General features: G+C 41.5%; 1 protein-coding gene across 1 annotated transcript in view; it reads right to left on the minus strand.

Moving 5' to 3' along the window:
- Positions 1-162: 162 nt before the first annotated feature.
- LOC109481441 (angiopoietin-1 receptor-like) overlaps positions 163-10,514 on the minus strand; it is a gene marked incomplete at its 3' end in the record, with an annotated part of 13,251 nt that continues 2,899 nt past the window's right edge. Inside the window, exons 2-13 of the mRNA XM_019784025.1 lie at positions 10,230-10,271; positions 9,555-9,705; positions 7,652-7,750; positions 6,769-6,845; positions 6,348-6,463; positions 5,958-6,065; positions 5,410-5,500; positions 5,110-5,239; positions 3,336-3,487; positions 3,001-3,149; positions 1,450-1,607; positions 163-299 (exon numbers count right to left, since the gene is read on the minus strand). Of these exons, the coding sequence (XP_019639584.1) occupies positions 163-299; positions 1,450-1,607; positions 3,001-3,149; positions 3,336-3,487; positions 5,110-5,239; positions 5,410-5,500; positions 5,958-6,065; positions 6,348-6,463; positions 6,769-6,845; positions 7,652-7,750; positions 9,555-9,705; positions 10,230-10,271 (1,410 nt within the window). The remainder of the gene's footprint in view (positions 300-1,449; positions 1,608-3,000; positions 3,150-3,335; positions 3,488-5,109; positions 5,240-5,409; positions 5,501-5,957; positions 6,066-6,347; positions 6,464-6,768; positions 6,846-7,651; positions 7,751-9,554; positions 9,706-10,229; positions 10,272-10,514) is intronic.

Raw genomic sequence — 10,514 nt, forward strand, 5'->3', positions numbered from 1 at the left:
ATATATATATATATATATATAGATATATATATATATATAGATATATATATAATAGTGTGTTTTGTCTTTCAGCTATTCACATTTACATAACTATGAAAAATACTCTTATTGAACGATGTCTTGAATTAGAAGTGGGCAAGTGATATAATTTGTGTCACGCACCTTTCTTCATTTTCCCATCAACCACCAGTCCTATCAGACTGACGATGTTCACGTGACCGCCATCATCGTTGACTTCTATTAGCAGACTCGCTTCCTTCGCGAAGTCTCGGTAGGTGATCTCATTGGCTCGGTCCACTCTACAGTTACAGTAAAAACATACCTTCTGAGGCAACCGATAGTGGCCTCGATTAAATGTCATAAATTCTATGGTACAATACACATATCTATTAGATATTCTGTCAGGACCGTGTCCAGGTGAAACGGAACGGCAATTCAAAACAAGATTTTCGAAGCACAAGTGTCCCAGTTACACTACGTCTGAAATGTCACAACACATACATATCGGGTCTCCTGGTCACACAGTTAAGCTACGGTCACAACCCGCCGCACGTGCTTCTGCGTGCTGTCTACGTGCAAAAACGTGGGCAAACGTAGGGGATCCGTGCGTGGTGAGTACCGCCTCCGTACGGAATCCTACGGATTTGGGAGCACGCAGACACGCCGTAGAACTTTAAGTGCATGTAAAACTTTTTCTACGTGCGGTCTGCGGATTCATCACCCGTGCGTGCGAGTACGGGCGACGGGCGTGCCCCGTACATACCGTAAGAAAGACGCACGTGTGAGTACGGCCTCCTTACGGTAAAGTTGCAACCGCACAGAGATCGTACGTTGTAAGCACGTACAACTCACCACTTGCGCAACGTACGATGCACGCAACCGCTCACGGCCAGACGTGGCGTGCAGACCACACTCTTACACCTTCCGAAACCGTGCGAGTGACGTGCTAGTGACGTGCGTCGATGCCACTCCTTCTCCACGTTTTCAGAAAAAAACGTAGCAGACGTAGCCTCCCAAAAAACGTACGGACAAAAAGCACGTACGGCGGGTTGTGACCGTAGCTTTACGCTTGACAAGGTGTGCATTTTGGATACGGAGCAGGATTACTTTGTGAGGAGTGTGAAGGAGGCAGTTTACATCAGGGCCCATCAACCCTCTCTGAACCACGACTGCAGTGGTGGATTCTGTCTTCTCGCTATTTGATTCACTCCTGACGTCATCACGCTTCTAGTTTTCAGAAATTCGGTGCAGTGGGTCGTACATCTAATGAAGGTCGACGAGATCGACTGAAAATTTGTGTTGAGTTCCTTTCGTTGTTTTGTTCTTATCATTTACAATCTACAACTATGGACTCTACCAACACAGATGAGCTTCCATTCGAACCTATAGTACACTGTACAATGTTGTAACAATGTGATGGAACTTCACAATGGCCCAAAGCAAACTTACCTGAGCGTCTTGGCAGCCACAATGACGGCTTGTTGTCCTTCTTCCCTCAGCACGCCCTTCCTCACGTGACCGAATTCTCCCTCTCCGATCAGCTCCTCAAGAAACAGGTTCTTTCTTTTCTTCAGCCATGGCTCCATCTTCTCAGACCCGATTATATCCTGATAATAAGCATGTGACAATATATGAGCTTAGTGAGAATTAAACTGTTCTCCAATTTCAAGAAATTTACTCACAGGAATATTCGACCGAATCGCTCAATCTTCAGTCTGTAGACACGTGATTTTTCCCACGTGTGCCGTCAGCACTGGGTCAAGGTTCGTCGGAAGTCGGTACCGCCCCCCGACACGGTTTAGAGAAGGTTCGTATGCCCTGATGTACGTAGATCTGTGAGTGTAGGAAGCCATCAACATATACCAACCTTGTCTCAGCCAGGACGTGGGGTGGTACCGACTTCCGACGAACTTTGACCCAGTGCTAACGTGACATCTGGGGAAAATAACGTGCCTGGCTATAGGTATATACTGCACTTGGGTTGGATAGCTGAAGAAGACGTCGACCGAGCGATTTGGGAAAAAATTCCGATGAGCGAGTTTCTTTGAGTCGGAGAACAGTTTAATTCTCATTATGCTAATATATGCGCCAACTTATTTCATGCTAATATATGAGCTTAGATGTTGTAATCATCAGATGGATCGAGCTAGGAATTCGGACACATTTATAAAAACAAAGACAACAAGAGTTCCGAGATCTCATACCTCCATGAAATATGGGCTTGCTTTTTCCTCATTAATTATGCAAATACCTCCACATTAACATAATATATGCATAGCGATGCATACCTTTAAGTTACACATGTTACGAGGTATAAAATTCCCATCATTCACCAATAAGGATTCACAGAATTTTCACGTTAATTATGCAAATTAGGTCATCATTTGCATAATTGATATCTGTTGATGTTCCGCCTGCCACAGATTAAATAGATTACATGTATAGCAGTACCATTATATGATACACTGTAATTATAAAATTTCCTCATTAATTATGGAAATTAAGTCCTCATTTGCATAATTTGCATTTAATCATGTACAACTGTCTCTCAGGTACCTACACACCAAAAATGATGAAAATACGTTGTTCCAATCTGGACTTATTGGCTTTTAAAGTTTTTACCAGAAACTAACCTGCAGTTCCAGAACAAGCTGCTAGGGGGACCAAACTTACGCCACTTATTTCTGACAGGATAAGCTATCTGTCACCAAAAAGTCAAGACCATAGCTTGTTCAGGACAAAAGATACAAAAACCGGAAGTTCTGCTGCAGTACCAAGGTCATCCACCAGGAGGCCCATACTTGACCTTGACCTTTGTCTTTCCAAGTCTTACCATCATACCAAATATCATCACAATCCATAAAGGCGTTCTGAAGTTATGCTGACTACAAAGTTGCGGAAACACAGACAGACACACACACAGACATACATACAGACAGACACGCCAAAAACAATACCTCCATTTTTCATGGAGGTAACAAACATGAATAGCTTTGTTACCTCAAGAACTTCCTTGAACAGTTGTGCAGGGTTTAACCTGTATTTTAGTCTCTTTACTATCCGCACAGTGCAGAAGGCAGCTGCAATCACAACGACCATGATAACACCTGTGGTCCACCCCACAAGCTTTGTATCGATGGGAACTGGCTCTGAAAATTGGAATGAATTGAGATATGACGAGACAGGAACACAAATCTGAGCACACAATTTTCAGAATTGCATATATCCATATAGGGACATTTCCCGTGCAGACACACTACTGAAATGTTGCAATAAACCATTTGCTGTAGGAGACGTCTCGCGTTTAAGAAAACTCTACAGCTACCACTGTTTACCTGTCGTGCAGATCACCTCTTTGGCCTTGCCCCTGTTGCCCTTGGCGACTGTCATGGCTGAAATTGTGTAAGTCGTTTCAGGCTGCAGGTTGAACAGATTCGCTTTGACACTTGCTGGGTTCCCCTCTGGGAGAGGCACGTCTACAAGAGGACTGAAACATTGGAATTCTTATGAACCTCGCCAAGAAACACGTTTTGGAGGCGTGCGTGTGTGTCTGTGAATAGCATAAATTGTAAGTTCTTATGCTAAGGTCACAATTCAAGAAAGGGGCCCGCTCGGCGCGTGTTCGGCGTGTTTTTTGGGTCACTACCGAACGGGACCTGGACGGAGACCGGCGGGCTTCCCGACGGCTGCCGGCCTATCTTTGGCCCCGCGCGGTCGCCGAATCGATTTTAACTCAGAGTTAAAAACACTTCGGGCCCCGTTCGGCGAAATACGCCGAAGCGACGCCGTAACCTCACTGCCCGGGACCCGTCGGGCGGCCGAACAGGCACCTGCCTAAGATTATGACGTCACATGTGCTGATCAGTGCATCAGATGGTTAGGAAAAGGGGGTTATAGGGAGCATATATAAACTCCTGCCTCAGACTACGTCGCACAGTTCACCACGTGTGGGTTACACCGTGTACTTGTGTGTGTTACACCTTGTATTTGTGGGTCAGAATGTCGAAGGGCAAGGGAAAACAGCCGGCACGGCTCTCTTGCCAACTTCATAAAACAGATCATAACAGGAATAGAATGTGTCTGTCATTATCTCTTGTTACATCATATGCCTTCGTAATAAAATGGAATCAGAAGTTACTGGCATTTATTTTCAGTCCAAATTTCAACAGAAGTAACGATATTCAGTGGTTTTATTGCTCAATAGCAAGGAGCTGCCACGGCACACTTCCTGCGTCACTGCTGAAGTACTTCCTGCGTCACTGTTGAAGTACTTTCGAAAGTAGGCCCTCGGTTACTTTTGCGACGCACCAGTTCTGCCTGCCTCTCTTCTTCAGCTACCAATGCCAGAAGACCTACATGTAGGTTGTCACCAATCTCAATCTCAGACGGGCTTGTAAGTTGTTTGCAGGTTGCACTGAACGCTGCATCGCCAACTTCAGTCTACTCTTTACTTGACGTGTACTCTTTACTTGAAGTGAACGGTAGCAGGCAGTGCAGCGCTTATATATGTACCTGCTCAAAAACACGAGAGGAGCCCGTCGGGATCCCGCCAGGAACCCGCCAGGGACCTGACAGCTGCCCGGCCGAACTGTAAGAGCCGGTCGGCACCCTACCACACGCCGCACGGGTCAAGACGGGCGACTGACCGGGCACCGGACGGGTCCCTGACAGAAACCGGCCGCAAAAGTTTATGAATATTAATGAGAGCCGCCGGCCGGAGCACAAGCAGGCCCCGACAGGGAGCCGTAAAGGAACATTTAATTGTGACCCTGACAGTACGGCGCACGCTCGGCGTCATGACGCCGGCCGGCGTCTACGCCGAGGACATGCCGAACGGGCGCCGTTTCAAATGTGACCTAAGCATAAGATGGATCGTACTGATGGGACAAGGTGAAGGGTTGAGGTAGGTCCTGACAATAACTGTTCCGGACATGCTATTGAGACGATTTTGGATTGGTAGATGCTAAAACTACAGGACCGTTTTTGTTAAAATTTTTGAAAGAGGATAACTCAAGAAGGGGTTGCCACCCTTGATGGTCTGGACCTATAGTATACTAGTTGATAATAATGTTTGTAGGCATATTTGCACGATTGAATGCTGCTCTGTACCTAGAATGATGTGTCGAGGTTGCTTGTATCTGGAACAGGTCTACAAACCCTTCCTTCGGTGGTATCAGTTTCAATCTTACAGATGTCGAGCTCGTGTGGATTACCGAAACTTCCTCCACAGGCGAAGGGTCTGAAAAAAAGCAGTTATTGGTTTTGCTGCGTTCAGACCTACGGCCGATGTATTCTAGCTCTATGTCGGTTTATATACTCTTAACAAAAACTTTGAAATTCATAAGATTTTGAAATAATGAAATTTGAGCAAACAAAAGGTGTTTTATATGGTAAACGTTGATTACTAACCGGTAGCAATTATGTCGGTGGTTATGAACGTGTATGTAAAATGATGTGGTTCGACTTTTGGATTTGCGTCTCCGGTTGCTTTCAGCTGAATCTGAAACACAGGAACGTTTGCTGTAGTTACGGGTAATCAGAAAGTGACACAAAGTTCATGGGGGCACACAGATAGAATTTAAAGACAGAGAGATAAATAGATCACTAGATAGATAGCTGGTCTGGGCACAATTGCATTCAAACGGCTGATATTTTGTAACAGTTGGGGATCGTTGTTGTATTTTACCCTACATTGATTGTACTATACATGCTTTCCATCGACAGCTATGCTAGAACAATCTTTCGACATGTTGAAATAAACGCTTGCATTGACTATTTGAAAACTAGGCAGGTAAAACCGAACCATAAAATGCGCTTTAGCGATTGTTTGGTGTCAAAATAAAAAAAAAGAAAGACCGCGCATCATTTACTCTGAAAATTACTTGAAGCGACATAATTCATACTGTTTAAAAATTCTGCTGAAAACAACAGGCACCACATTCTTGTTTGGTACTTACTTGATATTCCTTTCCGGGAATAAGGCCAGTCAATGTTCCCTCCACCTCAGTCTCGTTAAAGATGACCAGTGGGCCGTTGGTATTTGGTTCTAGTGGTGCAATATCCAGCTGAAGAGCAAAGAAACTTACACACTCACTAGGTCATCCTCTATAGAATTGAGGTGTTCACAAACTCGTTTCTTTTCCTAGAAAGTAAAAGTATGGTAGAGTGGAACTGGTTGCCACCAAGTACAGTAGGGGCATCATCACTAGATGTTTAGAGTTAGATGTTCAAAGGCTAGGTTTAACAAGTCATATAATATAGCCAGCTGCCGCCGCACCGCGTACCTGTGAAGCTGGTGTGTTACGTATATATCGGTTATACAGATACAGATATATGTATACGCATACCTGGTAATAGTAAAAAACCCTCTTTTTTTGATTCCGATTCTGTTCTGAGAAGGACGGCCAAGTCACCGTGATAGACGTGTTGGTCACTGTTTTCGAGTTAAAGGACAGGGGTCTTTCTGTGAAAAGAGAGTCAAGTATAGTACAATCATACATACACAAGTTTTTTTTCGAAACCTTAGATTGAATCCCAGATCCACTGTAACGTGTTGGCCATCATCATTAAAAAATAATTCTAACACGTTATCCTCTTCTTGCATTTGTAAAGAAACAAGCCAGATTTAATGCAGAATTGTTATATGTCGCTGTTTTGTATCTCTAAGACCATATGCTTTTATATGATTAGAAATCAATTTAAATCAATGGAATGTGCTTCGGCAAAAATACCCACATATATATGCTAATATGAATAAATCCCACTAACCTGTAGTCTTCACTATTGGTATCGCGTTGTACTTTCCGCAGCTTACGTTGCGAAGTGTTGATACAATTGTGCAGTTGCTGTGAAGCACAATATACGACAGGAAACAGAGCCAATTCTTAATATACATATACAGTGCATCACACCACAAAATTATGTAGTCAAAAAATACTTACATCCATTTGTTAAACATTTTATAACATTGAATGAATTCGAAAGAAAGTCACTCAAAATTAAATACCATTGTCGGCTAAATGACATTAATTACAGCTAAGTTGAAACTACCAATTCACTTACGTTTACAATGACAGAATTTGTACTTTCTGTAACGATAACTAGGTTGAGGATTAAACACATTTTAAAATACTTTATCATGTTAGCTCGCTACAATCAGAACATAAATATGCCTGAATTGTTCAACCATATTACATTGTCTATAACTGCAGTACAATATAACTGGAAAAACTCTAAATATCTACGCATGTTTTAGAAGAGGGAAGCGACATTGTAGACTGATATAGACGTAATATAGTTTACTCTTTCACGTATCCTATGCTCCAGCTATCTAATCTAGTGCATTTGGGCCTATGTAGAGCGTGAACATACACTAAAGCCCATCGTCATTGTCCCAGAACCAAGAACATGTATGATTTGGAACATTCTTGAAGCATTGTGGTGAAAGGAGCAATAGTATTGGTTATCTTTTTTTTACAATCAGAACTCGTAATGAATTACATCTTCGTATTCATCTGTTGCGTTTATGTTTTGTACCTTCTTTTTTTAGATTTTTTTAGTGCATTTGAAATAAGCAATGCATACATACATACAGAAAAGAACAATGAAATGATACAGAAAAGAACAATGAAATAGTGTTGGTTCTCATTACCTGCAGTACAGATGACTGAGATTCAGACGTGTGAATGTGTGGTGCTGTAGGTAGTACACTGGGATTTCTTGTACCATCGGTGGTTGAATCACATTATCACTGTACAGTGATAATGCGTATTGAAAGTAACACGCAAGCAAAGATAAGTTAGTGAATATTATATTATATTATGTTATGTTATGTTATACATGTATTATATTATATCATATTATATTATATCATATTATATCATATCATATCATATTATATTATATCATATTATATTATATTATATCATATTATTTTATTACTCTAATACTGGCCTTGTTGTGCTATTCCAGCCCCATACTGCTATGTCTAAAGAATATTGAAAGCTTCTAGAAAACAACTTATTCTTATATCGAACTAGAGGTCGGAGATCTCATGTCTTCGTCAGAGGTACATCGTTCTAGAGAAATTAACATGCGTATTCTTCAATCTTTTTAATAATCAATTTGGTCTAAAGAACAAAAGAATCTCTGTACTATTTTTATGGTACAGAACACCCTGAAACGGTTTGCCGCAGATTATACAGATGCGCCGTCACCCGTGTTACGCCCCCCCCCCCACCTTATTTGAGTTTGGACTGTTACTGGAAAAAAAACGTTCAAGAAATTCTTACTGTGTTGAAAGTGTCGCGACAGCGCCGCAAAATATAATAAGAGAAGATGTTATAAAGGAAACAATCAGAACAGGGTGACTACTGCTGTTTTGTTAATTTGTCTTTATGACAAATAGAAGACTTGTTTCTTGTATTCTTTGTGTCCTAACATTTGTACTTCTACAGTTAGTATATTCCAAATCTAGGCATCTCGTTTTTCGGCCCTTCGTGTTTTTATTGCGCGCTTGCCTTAAATTTAAGGTAATTAGATTTAAGGTCTCCAGTGGACGTCATCCATAGCAATTACTTGGTGTGGCCGTAGAAAATAACCTGACATATGTCCAACCTATCCTCCCCCTGCTGAAGTTATAGTACAATCCCTCAATGTAACGTCATTTGATCCCATCCCATTATGGGGTTCCCCGCTATATCCAGCTGTCGGCTGTCTCCAAGCAGATGTAGGTGGGGGATTTCTAAACACAAAAGGTCCTATTACGGGGACATAACGACCTCCACAACTCTCATCTTTGAACTCAATCTTGGAGACCACGACAGTAATATGCCTATCACATTTCATTAACTTCCATCCACACATACAAAAGTTATCCTGCTCACAAGAAAAATTAACAAAATGCCCCCTGTAGTCACAACGAAACCCCCCACGAAGCTCAGTAACGAACTTAACCTTGGTCCCGACAATAGTAAGCACCACACCAAGAATTATAATCAACATTTTACAAATACTTGAGTTATCTTGCTAACAAGCCACAAACACAAAAGGTGCACTAACATGACGCACGGACCCCCCACGAAGCCAAAACTTGTACTTGACTTTGGCCTTAACAGCGGTAATCTGCCTGCCAAAAATCATGGACGTCGAATCATGCCTTCCAGAGTTATATCGCAAAATCCGCAGTTCCCCACACTCCGGCGAGACAATTTCATAGTCCTTCTGACGAAGACAATTACACACAGTTGATTTTCTATAATGCGAAAGACAAAAATAGGCTGAGAACATTCTCTTTAAAAAGCATCATTTGATTTGTGGCGCCACACAAATCCGAGTAGGATCTAGATACTCTCATGTTATCATTGCCAGATATTATATAACTATAGGTGCATAAGAGAACGAAAGATGGACGAAGTATGTTGATTTCGAAAAATAATTATATCTAGGTATTGGTGTCTTGAGACCTGATTTCTTACATGCATTACTGTACTTTGCATTTAAGAGTTCATTTCACTTAATTTCTGTTCATTCTCTTGTAAAAGACATGAGCTTACCAACTGTCGTTCTTAGTCTTGTACAGCTGAACCACGTATTTCACAAATGATTCATTCCTCGTTTCATTCAGCACGAAGCCTGTGGCATCCCAGTTGAAAGTAATGAAGTCGTGTGAAAATGCTGGTGGAAGCCAGTTTCCGGCTGATGTCGCTGAATCGTGGAAAGGCAATGCAAGTATAAGAACGTCTTGAACGGAAAGACGACACAATATATATCACATTGTTTTATGATGGACATAATTACCTTACCAGAAAAGGTCATGTTTTCGGGGTCGTTCTTTTGAATGTGTTTTGTTTGTGTTTGTTTGTGGCTGTGTGTTTGTGTGTGTCCGTTTGTAAACACGATAGCCCAAGAAGGCGATATATTTCATTTTTTTTTGTATGTACATGTATAAGTTGGTATTGATGAGCCTCAAAATGATTAGATTTTAGCGCCCTCTGGTACCCTCTCAATAAAATATTTATAATTCGTATGTCGCAAAGGTTAGAAGACTAGCATCAGTTGGCGAACTAATATTTTTGTGTCCTTGTTATTGACAAAAGAAACTTGTGTCCCGCGCATGCAAATATTAACTACAAGAAATCCTTTTAAGGATTTCTAAGGAATCCTTTTAAGGATTTCTTGTAGTTAATATTTAAAACAACGTCCAAGAGAGGTCTTAAGTGAGTACTTACCAATTACGATTACGACGACTGCACCTCTCAAAGCTGCCATGTCTAAGTTTAACAGAATGCAAATGCCTTTGAATCATACACATTAACCGGGTATATTTCCATTGCCCAATACAATATTTTGAATATACATGAAATACATTGAAGAGATTCATTTGTCACGTACAGATACAGTTCCTAGTGAATTCTTTCATCAGTGACAACTTTGGAAGGATAAGGATACTAACCTCCAAATTTTCGATGGCTATCAGTCCATCTTGTTCACGGAGTGGCCTAATCTCGCGCTCT

Source organism: Branchiostoma belcheri, unplaced genomic scaffold, assembly GCF_001625305.1.
Source record: "Branchiostoma belcheri isolate BF01 breed outbred unplaced genomic scaffold, Haploidv18h27 scaffold552, whole genome shotgun sequence".
NCBI lineage: Eukaryota > Metazoa > Chordata > Leptocardii > Amphioxiformes > Branchiostomatidae > Branchiostoma > Branchiostoma belcheri.